Source organism: Dreissena polymorpha, chromosome 7 (genome assembly GCF_020536995.1).
Source record: "Dreissena polymorpha isolate Duluth1 chromosome 7, UMN_Dpol_1.0, whole genome shotgun sequence".
Classification (NCBI taxonomy): domain Eukaryota; kingdom Metazoa; phylum Mollusca; class Bivalvia; order Myida; family Dreissenidae; genus Dreissena; species Dreissena polymorpha.
This window is the reverse complement of record NC_068361.1, coordinates 88,491,521-88,515,665: the sequence shown is the minus strand read 5'-3', so window position 1 is coordinate 88,515,665 and position 24,145 is coordinate 88,491,521. Positions and strand designations below refer to the sequence as shown.

General features: G+C 34.2%; 1 protein-coding gene and 1 long non-coding RNA gene across 2 annotated transcripts in view; one reads left to right on the top strand and one right to left on the bottom strand.

Annotated features, from left to right (window-relative positions):
• The first annotated feature begins 46 nt into the window (after positions 1–46).
• Positions 47–7,833, top strand: LOC127838546 (uncharacterized). The gene is made up of 6 exons (XR_008029851.1): positions 47–170; positions 770–841; positions 988–1,496; positions 1,876–2,092; positions 6,177–6,227; positions 7,174–7,833. It is a non-coding gene; the product is annotated as an uncharacterized LOC127838546 (long non-coding RNA).
• Positions 7,834–12,184: 4,351 nt separating this feature from the next.
• Positions 12,185–24,145, bottom strand: part of LOC127838537 (protein O-mannosyl-transferase 1-like) — a 55,099-nt gene continuing 43,138 nt past the window's right edge. The window contains exons 17-19 of the mRNA XM_052366346.1: positions 23,523–23,649; positions 21,270–21,453; positions 12,185–19,963 (exon numbers count right to left, since the gene is read on the bottom strand). Of these exons, the coding sequence (XP_052222306.1) occupies positions 19,783–19,963; positions 21,270–21,453; positions 23,523–23,649 (492 nt within the window). The 3' untranslated portion in view covers positions 12,185–19,782. The remainder of the gene's footprint in view (positions 19,964–21,269; positions 21,454–23,522; positions 23,650–24,145) is intronic.

The window sequence follows — 24,145 nt, the reverse complement described above, 5'->3', positions numbered from 1 at the left end:
TATCGTTATTTTATTATCGTATAAGAATAATGATTAAAAAAAGCTGTGCATATGGGTATTTTAAAAACTTGTGCAACAATTCGAACTCATCCGTGGTATCGAAGTAACGACTCTAAAGACCAACATAGTTGTAACTAAAAGCTACAAAACGTTAAAAGACGTGGAGTGCGGTAAGTTCGATTATACAAATAAGTGTCGTAGTCGCTTACTTGCAAACATTTCAATGTGATGACACATACATTATAAACTTGTATTTATTTAACATAAATTAATGACGGTTAAACTTTGCAACGCACTGATTATAAACCGTTAAAGCTAAGTGTGTTTCTATTTATCCCTCGGATTGGTACACATAAACGTGTTTAAAATGTAAAAAAAACGTCTGAACGGCAAAAAATATACACACAAAGTGTTGATTTGTATAGATTATCAATTTTAATCCACTCATGATTGTAGAAAATACATATTGTAACTCGTTATCTAATCACTCTTAAATTAATATAAATAATCTTCCGAAATCAAAATGTCCACTAATTTTTCCTATTCATTTACTATTTTTATCTTTTAAGAATACGGTTTTACACTATTTACACTATTTAACTGTGCTTCTGATATAAAGTATATACAATACATAATATACATATATGATATAACTTACGTTTATTCTTCAAACTTTGAGAAAATTGAAAAACAAATTAGTTGTTTTGACAACTATCTATGTATCCATATTGAAATGCTATGCATACATTATGTTTCCTTGTACTTTCAGATGTAAAAACGATTCTACTGATATTCAAGGAAATACTTAAGTATAATAAACCTCCCGCCAGAAATATAAATGGTATTTTAAAACATTTACTAGTATTGTATTGTTTACATATCAACAGCGATTAAACTTGAAGTACATGCTGAATTTACTACTCGTTGTTACCTACACATAACTATATTTGAACTGTTTTACAGTTGTGTCCGCTTATATTTTTTAAGGGAAGGTTGTTTCTGAAATAAAGGGGGCATCTAACGAAAAGCATTTATCAAATGAAATTATACAGGCAATCCGTAGTAGAAAATTTAATCCTGATCAAGCAGCTAAAGATGATAGTGACAATGTCCTTATTGAGGTAATAAAAGCTGTTGAAACGGGTAAGAGCATTTACTAATTTAGATATAAAATTGTTTATATCTAAAAAATTAACAAATGATTTAGTTATAAATTATCTACAAAATTATTTGTATTCGTGTATGATTTATATTTACATTTGTCCTCTTAGACGGAGATGAAATTAGTAATGTACGCACCGGTAGCATAATCATTAAGATCCTATGCCCGTCCTTGACCAACTGGATAAACTTGTCCGAGAAATGCATTGATGGCAGGGTGACACAGCGGTTCAAACCGTTACAAGATCACTTGAGAAAAAGCACAAGCTTGGGAAATCTAACAATAACGGTCGACATGTTGGAAACAGATTTTATTAAATCAGTCGACACGCTTGGTAAGGATGAATTATACAATTTAGTTTTTTCAAATGTTTGATTGATATGAATAATTACGAATGTAATAACTATGTTCACTCAATTCTCGCCTTAATATATTTAAGCAACATATTTGTAATGTAAAAATAATGTTCAATGTCAAACTGATTTTGCATGGAATTCAATGTATATCAGTCAGTAACTGAGTTTATTATGTATTATGTAAACAATCTAATTATACAGTTGGATAAAGTACATTGAAGTGAGCGAAAAAAATAATATAAGATAGATTAACATAATTTTTGTTACTATAAATGATTCTCAAGAGCAATCACGAAGACTTTATAAAGTTTATAATTAGTGAAATGGAGTTTGAACACAGTTGCAATATTATTTCAGTGAAGCAGTTATATCCATACATGATTGCTTCCTTACCTCACAACATGGAAATGGACCACCCAGATGAAATCGAAAACACAAGTGTACAGCATATGAATGCCATGTTAACATGTCTGCTGGAAAAATCCCATCAAAAAAACAACCATCAAAGAGATGGACGAAGAGAAGGAGAAACTCTTGCAAAATTATAGGGAAAAGATGCACGAATGCGTGAAAAGTAAGAGGATTTGAAACATAGACAGTTGTATAGACACTCTATTGGCATTTTAAAGTTTTCGGTAAGCTAGTTTCTCAGTAGTGGTTTGAGTGATTTCAGTCAAAATTAAAACAGTTATTCCCCATAGGCCGCTTTTTTAACTTTAGTTATAAAATTGTTAAAATAAAGGCCCTTTTGAGGCTTTGAATTGGTACTGGTATACAAAATAGGTTTAAGTTTTATTCGGTAAGGTAGTTTCTCATGAGTGGATTGGTTGATACTATTCAAACTTGTAATTTTTATCCATATTGGTAGGAACTTATGGTTTTACTATTCTCGTTTGAAATTTGCGATAATTAAAGTCCTTGTAACAATAAATGTGTTTACACATGATCTTTATAGATAGGTTACAGAACAGTAAAAAAGATACATTGTATCCCACACACTTAAACCACACCCACTTAAACTAGCAAATAAGGATTCCACTTAATTTCTGGAAAACAAATTGAGAAATTGTCATACATAAAGCTTCACACATTAATACCTACAGGTAGTTATGGATTGAATATAGAGTTGTAAGGCAAAGGTAAATCTCATGTTTATTGCATAGAAATATTGTTTCTGCTCAGCATGCCACAAAGAACTTTCGCTTTAAGTAAGAGACTGGTAAATCCCAAAATTTTTAGGTAATTATATTTTTGTACAGAATAATTTGTATCAAATGTTTACAGGCATACATAACGATTGATCCCAATTGCTAGATTTTAAAATGCAAACAAAACACGCTGAAAAAACAATATAGACATGCTACTTATAAATCTTATCTTTTCTTTGGAAGGACAAATTTATTATTTCAACCAGGCGAAAGCCAGTTCGCCAGAATCCACAAACGCAAAATGGCCAACACGCTACACCAACCTAAAATGTCCAAAATGTCCTGTCGCCGCAACTGTTCAGCATCAACAAGGCGACGACAAGAACGTGTTTGGCGCAAATATCGACAATGACTATGACTTTTTGTTCACAACCATCACCTGAAGTAAAAGAAAACGTGCATCACAAAAAACCTCCAATCCGATTGTACTTGGGGAAACAGAAAGATCTAGAGATAACAAAGAAATTTCAGGTACAGATAGGTGGCAAGTTTGCAGCGCTGAATATCATAGACAATAACATCGATGCCTTCACGAGCAGAATAAAGGAGGTAATGATTTCGTCTGTTGAAAAAGCTCTTGGGAGAAAGTGAACGAAGAACAAGCCAAATGTGACGACCGAAATCATGGACGTCTGGGAAGAGAATTGAGGCATGAGTACACCGCTCGGACTCTAGTCCAGAACACACGAAAGCGAATAGGGAGGCGAGGAAGAGGATGAAAGAGGCCAAGGAGGAGAGGATTGCGGAGCGATCTATCAGCATTTACAAAGATATGTCCATAGGTCGCATTAAGAAGGCTTAGACCACCCACAAGACTCTATTGAAGACCAGTTAGCCAGAAGCCAGTGTTTCAGAAGACGCTGACAGGAACCTCCTGCCCAGAATGCCGTAGTCTTTAACAGGTGGACTGAACACTACACCGGTCTAAATAACTACCCGCTTCATCAAGACTTCAGGCTCTTTCAGGACGAGCCCAGTCAGAAACGGACGACGAAAGTCCGTCCGTTCTTAAGGAAGAGGTGGAGGAGGCAGTCTGCAGTCGGAATATGTCACCAATGCATAGGTTTTGCTTTTGTAATATATAGTTAAAAATGCAAAAATGGTCACTGCATTGCAAAGTAAAGCATCCAAAAATGATGGAAACCTAAGTAGAATTAAAAAATAAATATGTTAACACACAAGATTCCGATGTTCATGAATCTAGGTAGGTGTTATATATCGAATTGAAATACTTTTAATACATAAATACTGAACCATGAACTATTTATTTAACTGAACAAACAAGCATATAGTTCGATGCATTGTTTTGATTAAGAGAAAAACAAAATGGAAACGCATAATAGATATTTAGGAGTATTACGAGTTAAGAAATCCTAATTAGTTTTGTCTGGTTTTGCCATGTACAATGGTCGGAATTGCAAAACATGAACATAATTGTTTTGCTGTTTATGACATACACACATGTTTGAACGTAAAGCCTCCAATATCAGCATAAATATAAATAACCAATTCAAATGTCATCGTTGCTTTTTTCTTCAGTCATTAACATAGAGAAAATAGGTTAGTGTTGATTATAGATCAGGTTTATCATGCGAGGCTTAGAAAACAAAAAGCACGAGCCTTGGCAAGTGCTTTTTCGTTTTCGTAACAAAGAGTCGAGTCGTTCTGTAACAAAGAGTCGAGCGTTATTAATAACAAGTTTAATCATATTGAATTGCAAATCTTAAAGTTTTATAATATCAATATGACATCAAGTTGTTCTTTACAAGGAACTACATTTGTTTACAACGTAACCTAACACCACACACAATTCACTTTCGATATCAAACTATCAACTCGATCCCGAGGTGCACAATATTTGCTTCTTTGTTATAATATGTGGTTATTTTTTGACGAAATAGCAAAGATAACTTGGATTTAAGCTAATATTATATACATTAACATTTTGAATGTGGAAAGTGGCACCAAAGAATTGAAGGGGCAAAGTTGTCCGAACTAGAAAAAGACATTTGCTGTTGAAGTGACTGGGTTGGGCGAACATAAAGATCAACTTGTTCGACGGTAGACAGTGGTTTTCTAGGCTGCATTTCGGCCATAGTTTCAGTGCATGAAGGTGAACAAGAGGAAGCTGTTGGATTGTTACATTTACTGGACTGAGCAAGAATGTTTGAACACTTTTGCTGCTATTCAACAGATATGTTGGAATAATTGGTTATGGACTGGACATTTTTTTTGCCGTGTTATGGCAATGGTTTCCGTGGGTGGAATGTTTGCATTTCGAAGATTTTGGACCAGGAATTTGCGAACTGAGTGGTTCGTTATTCTCTTGTGCTCGGGAAAGACGGCGTCTTTTGCCATGGCCTTCAGCATATGACCAAGCTTGTTGACACCCAATTGTTGACGCATGAACCACTGGGATGCAGTGTCATTTGTGCTTATTGCCAGGTAGATAGGGTGCTAACTTGAAGAAAAATCAGATGGACGCATATCCGAGTACAGGATTTCTTGGTCCAGACGATTGTTTTCTACGGTCGAAGGGGAGCAACTCGAACTGACTTCTTAAAAGGAGAGCAACAACAACAGAACCTATTTGCAACATAGTGTTAAATTTACCTTATACTAAAGGTTTTAATGACAATAAATGACAACATACACGTTTTTTTACTACTTTGCTTTGTTTTAAGGTCATTAAGATTGACAAACATTTGATATAGTTTTTATTATTGATGCACTTGGCAAATACAGGTGACGAGGTGCGTAGGAAAAAGAAGTCCCGGTTCGGCAGATGATGACGTCATTTCGTGCCGTTGATTATAGCCGTGCCGTTGATTATAGCCGAAATTTGATAAACACGGCTTTATTCAACCGAATTCGCTGTAAAAGTGGGATAAAATAGATTAATTATAAGACAATACTAATAAAACATATATCATTTATCGGTTAATTTCGACAGATATTGATTAAAACTTTAATTAATACAATTTATTAAATCAAAATCAACCGAATGATTACAAATATTATGTTTATACATAAAAAATTGATTATTTAAAAAATGATTTTGGTTTTTAGTCATAAAAATAGATTACCCCATCCACCATTTAACAATTAAATATTTTATAAGTAGTCTATTTAAGTTATGTTTAACTTTTAACGTATTTTATGTCAATTTTTGGAGCAATTGAATAATTATATCAGCAATCAACATATGTATGCATGTATATATATAACTACATAAATATATATAAATAAAAATATATATTTATGTGTGTGTGGCAAAAGCTAAGACATGATAAATATTATTTGCAACGTTAAATTTAAAGTATATATATATATATTTACTTTAAATATAATGTTGCGAATAATATTTAACTTGTACAGTGGACACGATTGTAGATCCTTAAGTGTACTCTTTTCGCAAAAACGGTTTCTTACTACTTTTTCATGCTTCAGAATTCAAACAATCAAGACGTGATGTTGCGCATCTGTCCCCAAGTTATGAAGGTAATCAAATTTAAACACAGAGATCCCAACGAAAAAATGAAGCAGCTCATTCCTAAAACGCATTATGTAGCTTCATATAATTGCTTAGTTTCTGCGTTTTAACCTAAACGTTTGGTTTGTCTTTTACTTAATATACTATATACCAATAAAATATACCATTTAACAATTGAATACTTTGTTGTTATATATTTAAGTTATGTTTAACTTTTAACGTATTTTTCTGTCAAATTTGGGAGCACTTGAATAATTATATCAGCAATCATCATGTCTGTATATATATATATATATATATATATATATATATATATATATATATATATATATATATATATATATATATATATATATATATATATATATATATATATATATATATATATATATTCTGTATATAGAAAACGTGATCTTCCGCAACCGCGGAATAGTATACATACACTTAACCTTTATAATAAAACTTTTTCTTATATCACTTCTATTCATATAAGCTATAATTGATATCGAAACTCGGTTTCATCTTTCACTTGTTTTCATTTCGTGTTTCAAATTCATAAAAATCATGTTTTGGCATAAAGAGGGTGTACACGCTGAAGTCCTGCGTGATGACGCCAGATACTATAGGAACACGGTTTTACTAGAGATTTTACCGTCTTGAATCGATGTTTCTAAACTTAATAATTGTGAAAATGTACTGTATTTATTTATGTCAGTGATTTATTAGTCATGAATTAACAGACTTAAATACCTGAAGTTGGAAATATCATCACTATTGTGTTATTTAAATTTTATTGAAAAACCAACAACAAACTGTTAACGTATTGAGTATCTTTCGTCACTTAATCAAACTAAGTGTTCTTTACCGTGTAAAATGCATGATACCTATTACAATGAAAATAAAGCTAATCACAAAATTGGATTCACTGAGATTATAGCAATTCTTAAATTTCAGGTCGCATAGCCAGACCCAAACTTAAAACATTTCAACATGACGATAAGGTACGTGTCATTACGAATATCAGGGATGAGGAATCCGTGAACGTCACAGGGTTGAGTGATAAATTTGATGGAATTCGTCTTGAGAGCAATCGGTTTGAGCAGGATTGGATCAAGATAAAACATGATGGAGTTACAGAACAATGTAACGTTCTAGACACAAAAGCGGAATTACCACATGCATCTGATACTGAGGTAGAAACAAGGAGGAGATATCTGCCTAATGTTAAGATGAAACTCTACGAAAAACATAACCCAAAACAGGAACTTGCTGTTGAAAGCACTATTTCAGCTGGCGCTTCTGAGAGCAATAGCGACTTAGTGCATACAAGTTGAGTTTGTGTTTGGTAAAATAATTGTTGTTGAATTCGAAACTTTATATGTTGATGGCATGACGAAAATGGGATCATATTGCTACGCGTCTTCACACAATCCCACTATTGTCATTGAACAAGTGTGTTATCATCATCATTATACAAGCGAGCAATCGGACCTTGACATCTTATTGTCGTGTCATCCTGCTAGCCATCGTGGTTATGATATACTTTCAAATCAGGATATCTTTAACGATGACCGCATGATTTTTTTTTATTTCTATGAATAAACCATTTTTAATCATTTTAATTATAATCAAGATATTTACGTACTTACTTAAATTATGTCTAATGGGGTCATTTATTACTATTATGGATATGTGTGCGTTGAAATTAGTGCGAAAGTGTGTGATTGCCCGCATCTATGGTGTCTTTTTCCCCGTGTGTATGTTCGCTTGACAAGTGTGCATGCTTTCTTGGATGGAGATCGCGGCTTTCTCTCCAGACGTTTAAATACAATAAAAACATTTTTGTAAATATACAAGTTAGTCTCTTATAAAAAGCAAAAACTAGGTATGTTATATATTTTATGAAATTGTTAAATTCAAGACCAATGATTTGTATATTATGCGGGAAAAATATTATTGAACTTATGTGGTTAAATCGTGGCGATATGTAGTGATTTCGTATGAGTAGATTAAAGCAAGTTTCTTGCTAATGCTTATATTTTGAACACATTTAATGTGAATCTGACACATGTCTTTTTTATACGCCCGTTGAAAACGGGACGTATTATAGTTTCACCCTTGGCGGGCGGCGGGGGGACGGGCGACGTCCACAGCAGTTTCCACTCTCTAATTCAAATAGTTTTCATTCGATCTTCACCAAACGTGGTCAGAAGTTGTATCTAGAAAATATGGGTCATGCCGGGTCAAAAACTATGTCACGGGGTCACTTAGTGCATTTCAAGCATTTAGCATGGTGTCCACTCTCTAATTGAAGTAGTTTTCATCCGATGTTCACCAAATTTTGTAAGAAGTTGTGTCTAGATGATATCTAGGTCAATTTTAAATATGTGTCATGCCGGGTCAAAAACTAGGTCACGGGTTCACTTAGTTTATTTCAAGGTTTTAGCATTGTGTCCGCTCTCTAATTGAAGTAGTTTTCATCCGATCTTCACCGAATTTGGCAAGACGTTGTGTGTAAATGATATCTAGGTCAAGTTTAAATATGGGTTATGCCGGGTCAAAAACTAGGTCACGAGGTCACTTAGTGCATTTCAGGCATTAAGCATGATGCCCGCTCCCTAATTGAAGTAGTTTTCATCCGATTTTCACAAAATTTGGTCAGAAGTTGTGTCTAGATAATATCTAGGTCATGTCCAAATATTGGTCATGCCGGGTCAAAAATTAGGTCACGAGGGCACTTAGTGCATTTCAAGCATTCGCTTTCTAATTGAAGTAGTTTTCATCCGATTTTCACCAAATTTGGTCAGAAGTTGTGTCTAAATGATATCTAGATCAAGTTCAAATATGAGTCATGCCGGGTCAAACACAAGGTCACGGGGTCACTTAGTGCATTTCAAGGATTTAGCATGGGTTCACTCAAAAGGTAAAGTTATGTGTTGCTTAATTTTCAAAAATATATCATTTTGCCACTCAAATGGCAAAGTTATCAAGTTGTCCAAAACCTTCAAACGGGCGTATCTTGTGACAGTTTGGCACTCTTGTTTTTATTCGTAACACTTTCCAAAACTGTTAAAGCTGCCAATGTACGGAACTAATACTGGTCAATTAACTGGACATCGTTACTGGTTAATAAGCTATTTGAAATGTTTATGAAAGTAAAATAATACAATCTTACCAACATGTATAAACTGTTTAAACAATAATAGTGTTCTCCAACTTTTTTTCTTAAATACAATGTATAAATTATTTATTGTTTATCGAAATATTTAGTGTCAGGTTTATAAAATCTAATAACCAATAAATCCATTCCGTAATTATGGCAATGCCTCCAATCGTTTGTTGCATATATCAGTTTTTAAGAATATATTTAACAAAAAACGTGCACTCACGTGTGTGAAAGAAAAGAAGTTATTCATATACACAGTGAGCGAAAAAAATGTGAGCAATGTTAAACTTTTAAAGTTAATATGTATTTCTCGATTTTGCCGTTTTTAATTCTTTCTGAAATAAATTTTAAAACAAATAGAAGCGCAGCTATGTAACAATTATTTAATTGGACGGATCTAATTGCAGATGAAGACAATACATAAGATATATATTTTATTAATATTATCTTTAACCTATGTATACTATCCTTTGTGCAGTAGTTATAAAGCACAAGGAAACAACATCATTCACATAGAGATTTGCTGCTTGTTGTGAAAAGAAGACAAACTGTTACTAAGGACGGCCGAAATTGTATGATTTATACATTTAACATGTAAATGGTTGTGATTTTAATACATGATTTCAGGAATTAATTAAGCTGTGTAACAATGTATGTGTTTTATTAATATACTCAGGCAAACAAACTATTAAAAGGGGTATATTGGAGTCAATCTGTATGCTGAACGGTTGGTTGGTTTGTTGGTCTGCCCCCTCCCACTCCCCCCCCCCCCCCCCCCCCCCCCCAAATGATATAAGTTTGAAAGCGAACAACTTCTACATGTATCAAGCGATTTACTCGCAAAACACAAGGCTTATGTTTTAGATAAACACCAACAAGAGAATAGTGTGTCAAGAGAAAACAAACAATATTACAAAAAGGATGAAGATTCAGTGATTACGGTAGCGTGATTATAAACACTTTATTCTTACGGTGACATGTTTACAGATTGTATGGTGACACGCTCACAGATTGTATAAATGTGTTGTTAAATGTTTGAGATTTAATAACTTTACAGCCTCGATTTTAACGATATAAACACGTTAATACTTAAATACATAATTGGCAAATGTTTTATGTATTTAAACGCCTGTCGTAATTTCATCACGGCTATACCAATAGTCATATTTATTATAGTTGATTTAAGCGCATGTTGAGTGTTGACACAAAATTAAAGACAAACAGATACCCCAACGTATTCTATCGCTCCGCGTTGTTAACGCTTTACAACTGTATAACTTTTAAATGATATTATTTCTAAACGTGCAGGTATTTTCATTTAGTCTCTATGTTTGCAGTGACGTTTTATTTTACTCAAAATAACAGTGTAAAATATGTTTTTTGGATACACATGTTGTATTATTTAAATACATGTCAATGTATAGCACTATCGCTTTTAAACAGTTAACTATAAATCTATGATCATGGCACGAAATCTGGTTTTAAACATGATTACAATCAATTTTATCAGTTTACTACGATGGAACAAGTTATAATGGCAATTTATCAAGTTTGGTTAATGGCAACTACATTTTTTGTACAACGCATATGTAAAATACAAATTATCAAACGTTACAAATCGCCAAAAGCTAATGAAATAATCAGCATTTTCAACTACTACACAACCTGTACACATACTATGATATGATTGTGTGGACTGGAGAATAATTAAAATCTAGTATTCCATAAACATTACTAACACGTTGCGAAATACAAAGTTTGTAATGCATATTTACATAGCACATATTAGTAGCTGCATAGATTAGCAATGGGGCCATATTAAAGCCTACATGAACATGAGCTTGTGAACAACTTCAAAGAGACTTTTCCTTGGGTATACCATACCTATTGGTCTTTGTATAGAAAGAAATACAACTACTGGGCAAAATATGTTTATATAACCTAACTTTGGAAAACTGCAATACTGCTGTTGTATTAGATTTGAGTATTCCTCAATTAGTGATTTGTTAAGTTTTAGCCTATTTAATTTACCTCGAGTGCGTAGAAAGCCTAAGGCTCATAGGGTCACTCTGAATTTGTTTCCCATGAAGAACCAGTACTTTGTGTCTATTAAAATATCTGAGAACACTCCCTTAATGGGAATATAATATAGGGACTCTCAGTTCAAGGTTGACAACAAATCCTTAAGTGTAGTATCCTGTATGCCAGTGCATGGCTGGAATGGCAGATTAACACCTTTTTCTCATATAGATATCATAATATATAAATGAGATATTCAAGTCCGTGAAGATTACGCATAGTTGCCAGTTGTATCAGTAGCATATACTGTGATTCTGCATTAGAACACATTTTGCACATGTGACATGTTTGAAGACATAGCTACCTAAATGATGGATCATTCCACATCCTATTTATTGAGCAGTCACGCCCTCAAATTCTAGTCTTAAATAATAACATTAAAACATGAAAGCTTATTTAGCATCAACATTGTTTCCAATGATAAATTATGTATTAAAGGAAAACTACAATTTTTACATACTCAAATTCTCACATTTAACTCAATGAAATACCACCTGCACTTAGCCCAGAAGTATCGAAGCTTTAGGGTGAATTACTCCAAAGCAACAAGTTTTGCGAAATGCCGAAATATGAAATCTCATATTGATATTTTGAACCATTTTGGAAAAAATAAGCATTATAAAAGTGTTGTCATAAAAGTGTGATTGAGCATACAGTGCACTCAACATGTAAGTTTATTGCTAGCTGGCTTGTTTTGCACAAGGAAGGACAACAAGAAAATCACTTGATATTAACCATTTTATTGTAAATAAATACATATTATTCCCATTTCGCAGCAACATATTCAAACAAACAATATACATTAATAATATAAAGCATAAACAATAGTGCATATCTAAATGCTGTGCATTTTTTAACTATTGTAAAAACAAAACACATCCCCAAACAATATTATAAACATGACTGCATATCTATATTTTGTAAATTTAACACAAATTAAATATAACAAGAGGGCCATGATGGCCCTGAATCGCTCACCTGACTAACCAAATACAATCCCAACCCAGATTTCATCAAGATAAACATTCTGACCAAATTTCATAAAGATTGGATGAAAACTGTGACCTCTATTGTCTACACAAGGTTTTTCTATTATTTGACCTAGTGACCTAGTTTTTGACCCCAATACAATCCCAACCCAGATTTCATCAAGAAAAACATTCTTATCAAATTTTATAAAGATTGGATGAAAACTGTGACCTCTATTCTCTACACAAGGTTTTTCTATTATTTGACCTAGTGACCTAGTTTTTGACCCGAGATGACCCTAATACAATCCCAACCCAGATTTCATCAAGATAAACATTCTGACCAAATTTCATAAAGATTGGATGAAAACTGTGACCTCTATTGTCTACATGTTTTTTTCTATTATTTGACCTAGTGACCTAGTTTTTGACCTAGTGACCTAATTTTTGACCTAGTGACCTAGTTTTTGACCCCAGATGACCCAAATACAATCCAAACCCAGATTTTATCAAGATAAACATTCTGACCAAATTTCATAAGTTTTTGAACTCAGATGATCCAAATACAATCCCAACCCAGATTTCATCAAGATAAACATTCTGACCAAATTTCATCGAGATTGGATGAAAACTGCGACGTCTATTGTCTACACAAGGTTTTTCTATTATTTGACCTAGTTTTTGACCTAGTGACCTAGTTTTTTGACCCCAGATGACCCAAATACAATCCCAACCCAGTTTTCATCATAATAAACATTCTGACCAAATTTCATAAAGATTGGATGAAAACTGTGACCTCTACTGTCTACACAAGGTTTTTCTATTATTTGACCTAGTTTTTTACCTAGTGACCTAGTTTTTGACCCCAGATGACCCAAATACAATTCCAACCAAGATTTCATCAAAATAAACCTTCTGACCAAATTTCATAAAGATTGGATGAAAACTGCGACCTCTATTGTCTACACAAGGTTTTTCTATTATTTGACCTAGTTTTTGACCTAGTGACCTAGTTTTTGACCCCAGATGACCCAAATACAACCCCAACCCAGATTTCATCAAGATAAACATTCTGACCATATTTCATTAAGATTGGATGAAAACTGTGACCTCTTCTGTCTTCGCAAACAAATTGTTGACGGACACACACACACACGCATGCACACACAACAGACGCTGGACATCACACGGTCACATAAGCTCACCATGTCACTTCGTGACAGGTGAGCTAAAAACAGAACTGTCATGCCTATAAAATACCATTAAGTCTCAACTTTTTGACATGGGAAACAACAACAACAAAAGTTGTGTATCTATTTTTTATACAAAAGATGCATTATTTACACAAATGTCTATCACTACTTCGTGTTATTAAGCAGTTTAATAGAAACGTGGTCATTGCATTTAAACAATTTTTCCAGATGATACCAATACATTTTAATCAGTAGACTTCAATGGCACAAGTTAAAACTGTGAAACTTCAAGTTTGGCCTATGCCAATTAAAATGTTAGTATAAACACTCCTGTTTAAACAGTTTATTTACTGCAAAAATCCAATCAAATGACAAGCATTTTCAACCGTGTGACAACCTGAGTAAAAATCAGTAAAAACATTTTTGTTCAAAACCTATGAATTTGTTTCCCATGAAGAACCAGTACTTTGTGTCAATGGAAAGATCTTGAAAACACTACCTGAATGGGAATAGAATATGGGAACTCTCAATTCAATGTGGGCCACAAATCCTTGAGTGTAGTATCCTATATGCTAGAACATGGCTGGGATGACAGAGTGACGCCTTTATATCATACATATAAAGAGATCATTATGCATGGATGATATATTTCATCCTTGTGTGAACATAATGATGTTTAAGTCCATGAAGACTACATGTTAAGTGTACTGTTATATCTTTCAAAGCATGTTCATCTCATCACAACCAAGATAAACAAGAAGTATCGTTAAAAAACATTGGATGCTCCCCTTATGTTCATAATAAAGTAAACAGGTATTTATAATAATTAATGCCAATAATAGTATACACTCACTCTTTCTTTAAAATGTAACTCTAACCCAAATAACACTATGGTCACTAAAGTACACTGGCTGAATATGAGTCATGACTTGATCCTGTCTGTTGTAAAATACCATGTCTAAAACACTGCTTGTCTTAAACGGTGGACTTGGAATCAGGTTTCAAAATGAAAAAAACTTCTGACCATTTAGGACTACCTTGTTGAAGTCTCCCAGAATAAATATCCGGAGTGTCCGGAATGACCCCAGTCACCTCAATCCTCATCAAAAGGTAGAGGACCATGCAAGGTACCTACATGTACATGCCAAATATATAAGAGATTGGTCAAATATTGAAGGTGCAATGATAAACTGTAACCAAAGTTTGACCTTGAGAAAATCTTTTATCATCCTCAGTGACATTGACCCCAGTGACCTTTAACCTCATTAAAAGGTAGAGGTCCATGCAAGGTACCTACATGCCAAATATGTAAGAGATTGGTAAAATATTGAAGACACTATGCGAAACTGTAAAAAAGTGTGACGGAAGGAAGTAAGGAAGGACAATAGCCTCGGTGACCTTGACCCCAGTGACCTCTAACCTCACAAAAGGTAGCGGTCCATGCAAGGTATCTACATCGGTAAAATATTGAAGGCGCTATGAGAAACTGTAACAAAAGTGTAACAGAAGGAAGGGAGTAAGGAAGGACAAACTGGCAAGTAAATGCTCCACAGAAAATTTTCGGGGAGCATAGAAAATTGGGCTCTAGGGATTGTGCAGGCAGATCAAACATTATGTATTTTGTGAGTCTGCAGTAGTACACATGTTGCACGTGTGACCTGGTGTATGAACACCTAGTAATAATAATTAATAATTAATCACCACACACTCTATTTATTAAGAAGTCAAGCTCTCAAATTCTAGTCTGAAATTTAACATTAAAACATGTCAGCTTATTTTGCATCGCATTGTTCTAAAAGAGAAATTATATACTAATGAAAGGCAATAATCTTTGCTAGTTCCAATGCAAACAAGCAACGGTTGGAGAAGGGTGATGCTCCCCAAAGGTCTTTTTGTCACAATATTGCACTATATGTTCAGATAAAAGGAAACGTCTTGAGGGCACAGTACTTGGGGGGACAAGAATTTTTTAATAGAAAATTTCAAAGGGCCATAACTCTGTGAAAAATCATCCGACCAGAACCCGCTGATAATATACACATCTCCTCTTAATAGTGAAGCTTCCCATAAAGTTTCATTGAATTCCGGTCATTAGTTGCTGAGAAATAGCCCGGACAAAAATTGTGCACGGACGGACACACGGACGGACAGACGAAGCGGCGACTATATGCTCCCCCCAAAATAAAAGTGAAAGGGTGAGTTATGTAAAACTTCAAATGAAAATATACGAATATTTTAAATGTATACTTTGAACCATTTTGGAAAAATGGGCAATATAAAGGTGTAACCATTGAATTGTGATTGAGTATACAGTACATTCCACATTTAAGTTTATTGCAAGCAGGCTTGATGTGTATAAGGAATGTAGACTGGAAATAATTTGATTTTAACAATTGTTTTGTAAATAAATACAAAATATTCCCCATAAATAATTATAAAACAAGAGCTCTGTTTGTGAAACACAATGCCCCCTACTGCACTTTGAAGCCAAATATTTGACCTTGAAGGATGACCTTGACCTTTCACCACTCAAACTGTGCAGCTCCATGAGATACACATGCATGCCAAATATCAAGTTGCTATCTTCAATATTGCAAAAGTTATGACCAAGGTTAAAGTTTTGTGACAGACGCACACATACAATGACAGACACACACATACAACGACAGACAGACAGACCAAAAAAAATATACCCCCATCATTTGATCCAGGGGCATAAAAATAAAGCATAAACTTAAGCACAAAATGTATTGCATATCTAAATGTTGCCCATTTCTTAGCAAACAAAAACAAAGGACATGCACAAACTATAATAAACATATGATTGCATATCTCTATTGTGGGCATTTAACAGGCATTGAATATAAGAACAGAACTATCATGACAATTATAGCCCACTAAGCCTCAACTCTTAAAGATAAAAAATAATACAACAGTTTTATACATTTAGATACAGATTGGTTGTATAAACAAACATATATAAACTTTTTGTGTTAAAAAGCAGTTTACTAAAAATGTGACCATGGCGTGAAAACATCATTTGAACACGATACCAAAAACAAAAATTATCATCAGACTAAAATGGCACAATTTATAACATGGATACATCAAAGTTGACCAATGCCAACTCAAATTTTAGTACAAACACCCCAGTTAACTACAGATGAGCAACTGCTAAGGCCCAATCAAATACCAGCAACTTCAACAGTGTTGAAAATCTGGTTTAAAATCACTAACAACACTCACTTTTGTTTCAGCCTATACCATGGAATAATATTGTGTACTGCAAAAATATTAAAATGCAGCATTCAATATATATATAACTATAATTTGTGAAATACAAAGTGTATAAAGCATACTTACATACAATCTTATATTAGCTGTGTATATGAGCAATAAGACTAAATTAAAGCACACCATAATAATTTAATTTCCCATCGGTAATAATAACAACCATTGATAAATATATTTTACTTATGACATCTATAGTGGTTTTAATTGTTCACAGCAAAGACCAAAAAAACTAAAATATTACAAAGTTACCTTGATAAATCTGTTATAACAATGTTAAAGAATAGAAAAATTATCTAATTCAAACAAAATTATGTTGTGTAACCATTGACAACTTGTTTGAAAATATAAACAATATATCATAACATCAATACATGTAATTCAGTATGATTGTAAAAGCTATGTGAATGAAAGGTAATATTTTCAAGATGAAGTTATCTGAACACAATTTAAGAATTTTAATTGAACTGGACATTAAAAGATTTCTTAAACAACATAGTAGATAATTGCTTTCTTTGAACTGTTTGTAACAGCTGCCTAGGAGATTCTCAACTCCAAGTCATGTAACTTAAAATGTTGCCAGCAAAAAATAAAATGAGAGATTGAATGGTATATGTAAACATTTCCACCCAAGCTACATGTAACTAGCACTTGGTGAACTATGGTAACATGAACAGGACATTGGTGATTTATTTTGCAAAACACAATTACACACCCTAAAGTCCTTTCAAAAAGAATATAAAAGAAATTTGTCACAGACACTGATGCCCCCACAAAACATGTTTGGACATGGACAAATTCACTTTATACAGTAGACAAAAAGCCATAATTGTTCCAAAACTGGATGACGCTGAAATTATGGAACGCTCATCAACACATTAATGTCATTTAGTTGTAAAATGTTAGCAAACATGCTCAGCACCTGCATAAAAGGTAAAAACACACACAATTTTGACACTACATGTATATATTCATTTAAGAAAAAGCAGACAAAAGTCCATAATTTTTCTTGACCTCATCACAGCCTAAATTCGTTTCTTTAAGATAATCTGAACATTAAGGAAATTCAATTTTTCTAAGTTTAAGCAAGATCTATTTATTATCTAGTATACAACTGAATTAAAAACACGAAGTTTTTAGACTATATATTCTATAGTGGAAAATACAGACAGAGGGCCATACTTCCTGTCTTAACCAACATCTACACATTAATGTCATTCAACTGTGAATCTTGAGCAAGATTGAGCCCATAGTAAAAGATGAATTGAAAACTCCAAGTTATTGGGCTATATATTCAAATGTCGACAATCAGACAAAAGGCCTTGATTCAGCCAAACCTCATTTCAGTCCAAATTCCTTTCATCACAAACATCTACACATTATGGTCATTACCATGTGACGATTTGAGCGAGATCCACACAAAAGGCAAAACGGACTTGAAAACACATGCTTCAAGAAGTATGGATGGACAAGTGCAATGTTTGATGCCTCCCACTTCATTGAGGCATAACAATTCTAATCTCATGACATAATTAAAACAAGGGACAAAATTGTCACAAAACCAGGTTTTCATTGTGAAAAAAAATCTGATAAAGGGAGAAAACTCAAACTGAACTTTTGAAATGAACAAACAAAATTAACCCCCTTTGTAAGTTTGTTTTTAAAAAAATATATTTTTAGTCGTGGCGACCTTGACATTGGAGATATTGACGTGATTCTTTCGTGCGACACACCGTCCCATGATGGTGAACAAATGTGCCATATGATTTTAAAATCTCACAATGAATGACATAGTTATGGCCAGGACAAGCTCATTTATGGCCATTTTTGACCTTTGAACTCAAAGTGTGACCTTGACCTTGGAGATATCAACGTAATTATTTCGCGCGACACACCGTCCAATGATGGTGAACAAATGTGGCAAATGATTTTAAAATCTGACAATGAACGACATAGTTATGGCCCGGACAAGCTTGTTCCGCCCTCCCGCCAGCCAGCCCGCCAGCCAGCCAGCCAGCCCGCTTGCATTCGCCAATCTAATAACCAGTTTTTTCCTTCGGAAAACCTGGTTAATGACAAGAAACAAATGGCAAGAAACCACAAAAAAACATTGTATGTATCTGACATTTATAAAAATAACTATTTCTTAACATTGTTATATGGTGGGCAAGTCGTTAAGGTCTCAAAAGGTACTATATAACATTTGGTCAAGGCAAAGTGAACTTGACAAGCTGTAAGAGGGGCAAATAATTCCAAACAATTCCTGGAATTACAAGCAATTGCACTGCAAAATGCCTGCCGAATTGTTATGGGGGGCGAAATTAATTAAATCGAGTGAAAGCATAACTATACTGATGACAAGATGTATGCAGTCTCAATCTTAAGCAATGCACACATGTAAATCAAATCAACATTTCAAAACCATTCTGAATGGGCAAGGTTTTGTTCAAAACAAAGTTTAAATAAACAAGTTCCACAGTTGTTTGGCCTGAAATAATTGGGATAATAGGAATGCTTTTAAATGTTGACCTTCAAAAACCCCAGTTTATAGAAATCAACTCCTTATAATCATGTTTCTTTTTCAGTGAAAAAAAATGTGTTTGTTCGCAAAAATATTGTTGAAAAAACATTCTATGTTCAAACAGAGTACTGGTGTACACACTATATATGGTACATGTCGACCATCTCCTGAGGCACAACTAGATATCGCATTTTAAGAAACTTTGTTATTCAACATTAACAACAATCAATTGTTCACAAGTACCTTCTCATATTTGTCCATACAGAATGTTCATTATGATTTTCAATTTTCAATTACTGCGACTTAAATATTTAGGATCAAGATCTAAGATTAAACAATTTGAACTCATGAACCAATCTGATGCAGCAGGAAGTCCCATGATTCCCTCCACGACAGCCTCTTAACATCTGCTGCAGTGAGGCTCACGTTGCCGTAAGTGACGCAGCTCAGCTGAATGAACACCCACGTTGCCATGGCTACCAGCGCCACAACAACATATCTCGTTACCATGGAGCTGTGAGAGGTGCTAAAACGGAAGGTGTATTGTTATTAAGTGGAATTTGTTGAGCCTGAATGTGTTGACATGGTAAGAATTGGCAACTGAACAGACCATACAAGTGGGTTGATGGTGAAATAAGTCGCAAAAACTTGGGGGTGTTTTTATTAGATACGTGCCATTAGAACATGCCCCACACTGCACCTTTGTCTTAAAACTTTTCATATGTTGAAAAAAAAAACAACATCAAAAATACTTTCAGAAAATTTAAAAGCCAATTAGAGATTTTAGTAGCCAATGTTTTTTTATATACAAGAGGGGCTAACAGCAACAAGAGATGTGTTTTCAGAAACACAATGCCCCCTACTGAGCTTTGATACATGTTTTTTTACCTGTGACCTTGAAGGATGACCTTGACCTTTCACCACTCAAAAAGTGCAGCTCCATGAGATACACATGCATGTCAAATACCAAGTTGCTATGTGAAGGGACATAGAAGTTATGAATTTTTTTCGAAACCTAAATGCAAAGTGTGACGGAAGGACAAACAGACAGATGGACGGACTGATCGATCACTATATGCCCTCGTTCGGGGGCATAAAAATGAAGATTACAGAAAGTAGTTATAAAGAATGTGAAATTGAAACAAATTACATAACCTTTTTTCTGTTAAACTTAAGTTAAAGTGACCTTTTTTACAACAAAATAACAATACAGAAATTTAAATGCAGTGTATTTTATGTAACAGGCCAAGTCTAGGAATGAATCCTAGCAACCTAGATATATTATTTCCTGACCATCTGATCAGTCATCATTGTATAGGAAAACACTTAACACTAAATTATTGTAACAATTTTGATACACATCATCAAATAAATATTCTAAAAGACTTATAAACACCAGCACACTGTTTAAAAGATAATACTTTCCCAATAATTAGCATTCACACAATATATGAGTAGCAAATTTTGATAAATATTTAGCTAAATTAGATCTTTTCTGAACATAAACTAACATTCACATGCTAAGAATCCCAAAACAGTTTTCATGTAGTAGGATTTTCTAAATAAATATAATCAACTCAAGTTTTATCAGAAATATGTCATTATTTCCAAAATAATGGGATGGCAAAGCCTATAGAAAAGAATGAATCTTTAGGAAAGAAGGATACAATTTTTTTGTCAAGCCAGTCTTTTTAAAACTACATGATTGTGCAAAAAACATAAACTTATACTGAGAGTCAAAACAGGCAATAAATACATTTTGTATATGAAAAAGAAGGTTCATCCGCCCTTTTGGCTTGCTTTTGGCAAATTATTGTACAAACCAGACTTACACATATGATCTGCACAGCATTTCAATGTGATCCAAGATGGCGGCCACAGCCAGCACTTTGAAGAGCATACAAGGGAGGTAATGATGCAGAAACAGAGTTCTGTCCGTTAGGAAGTAAGGTAGATAGTGAAGGAAGTACCCAACCACGATGAAGTCAATCAGGAAGAGGAAATCCTTCCATTCATCTGTAAAGATTTAAAATTTTAGCACAATACCTTAACCAAGTTACATCTTTTGACCTAAAACACTTTAAAGTGTTTCAAAACAGTGACTTCTAACATGAACGGACAGGCCCCATAGCAAGGTCTGCATGTAAACCTGTGTGTATATTTCGAAGTTTATAAGGTACTTTTTGAACCAGAGGCTACACTATTTGTGGACTTGAAGTGTGCCCCAGCACTTCTACCTAATTAGCTTACCAAACGTAAGGACACATTCTTAATTATAATTTAAATTTCCAGCTTTTTTGTTGTAACTGAAAGATTTTTTCAATTTTGGTGTGGTCTTGTGTTGTGGGGAGAAGCCGGAGTACCCGAAGGCAAACCCATATGTCTATTATGGTGATCACCACCCAAACTTACATGCTGCCAGGAATGGGAATTCAACTCATGTAAACCTACTAACACATTTCAGCCCTATATCTGCACGTATGTGTTCTTAACATTCGAACATGATTTTCATGCGTGTTATTAATATAAGCAACATTATTAATTTTTCAATTAAAATGGCAGCTTCCATTATCAATTTCATATATAAACATAAGCTACAATATTTTCATGTTTCTCAAATAATAAAAGAAGCACAGTAAACAACTATAATGGCTGGCTTCAGTATTTATTCTTAACACTGTAAAAAAAGTTTACAAAGTTTTGAAAATTACATCCTCGCTTAAATCTAATATCCAATAACAAATAAGACCTTTCATGCATAATACAATTTGACAATATTGGCAATAAAGGCAATACTTAACATCAACACACTGTTTAATGTAAAACATTTAAGTCTAACCGGTACTTAAAAACAAGATTTGTGTTTGTCAGAAACACTATGTCCCCTACTGCGCCGCTTTGAAGCTATATATTTTACCTTTGACCTTGAAGGATGACTTTGACCTTTCACCACTCAAAATATTCAGCTCCATGAGATGCATGCCAAATATAAAGTTGCTATCTTCAATATTGCAAAAGTTATGGCAAAATGTTAAAGTTGGAGCAAACAAACAAACAAACAAACCAACCAACCAACAGACAAGGCAAAAACAATATGTCCCCCGCTATAGTGTGGGGGACATAAACAAGAGCACCGCATAACGGTTGCCACGCTTGGCTGCGAAAGCTTGTCACGGTGACCTTAACCGTTGACCTTGTGACCAAAAATAGGTGTGGCGTGTAGAACTCATCAAGGTGCATCTACATAAGAAGTTTCAAAGTTGTAGGTGGAAGCACTTTGATTTTAGAGGCAATGTTTAGGTTTTTGCTCAAGTTTTATATTAGAGGTCACAGTGACCTTGACCTTTGACCTAGTGACCCAAAAATGGGTGTGGCATGTAGAACTCATCAAGGTGCAACTACATATGAAGTTTCAAAGTTGTAGGTGGAAGCACTTTGATTTTAGAGCCTATATTTAAGTTTGATATTTGAGGTCACAGTGACCTTGACCTTTGACCTAGTGACCCAAAAATGGGTGTGGCGTGTAGAACTCATCAAGGTGCATCTACATATGAAGGTTCAAAGTTGTAGGTGGGAGCACTTTGATTTTAGAGCCAATGTTAAGGTTTTAGCACAACGCCTACGGCGGACGGCGGACAAGCTGGCTATGACAAAACCTTGTTTTTTTTCCGAAAACAGCCTCGCTAAAAACACAATGCTAACCAAACATCTTGATGGCAGTCCGATATGAGGTATCTATATTCAAAAACATATTTACTAAACGAATCCCATTCTAACAAATCTTATATATATAACATATTTATACACACAACTATGCCTTCTCTAAGCTTGGTTTAAGCCTATTTATTTAAGCTCAATTTAATTGAAAGCCAGAGGCTTATTGATACACTCAAGTGTCATGTGTCTAAATAACAGAAGATCTAGAGAATACCCCTAACGTTTGGATCATAATAGGGGCCCCCTTTTTGCTAGGTGGACACCATATCAACTACGCTGTGACAAAAACCATCTTTTGACTCCCTGTGTTCAGTTTTTTGACTACCTGTGTTCAGTTTTTTGACTACCTGTGTTCAGTTTTTGTTTACCTGTGTTCAGTTCATGAAAACCCCGTCGTCTTCGCAGAAGGTAAAAGGCCAGTAATGCACACAGCGACAGAACACTCAGTGTCCCTGTTACCCAGACAACCGTGTTTCCAAGGAGATGAATTTGGGCCTGAAAGATTGATTGCATTGTAGCATTTGCAGTTCACAAATGTATTAAACAGTACTGTCACTTATTTCATAATTATTACATTCTCTTAAATAATTTTTATTTATGAAACTGTTTACATAGCATTTTTAACAAAAAAGTACAATCACGCGCACATCTGTTAGCTTTAACAATTACGCCACATTTTTAATATAAATGCTAATCCTATATCATATGCTTTCACATTTAACAAGAGCACCGCATAATGGGTGCCAACACTCGGCTGCAGGTGCAGTTTTGAATAAATGAAAGCTTGTCATTTTTTTTTTAGAGGTCACAATGACCTTGACCTTTGACCTAGTGTCCCAAAAATTGGTGTGGCGTGTAGAACACATCAAGGTGCATCTACATATGAAGTTTCAAAGTTGTTGGTGGAAGCACTTTGATTTTTGAGCCAATGTTAAGGTTTTATCACGGCGGACGGCAGACGCCGGATGGCAGACGCCACACAGCAGACAAC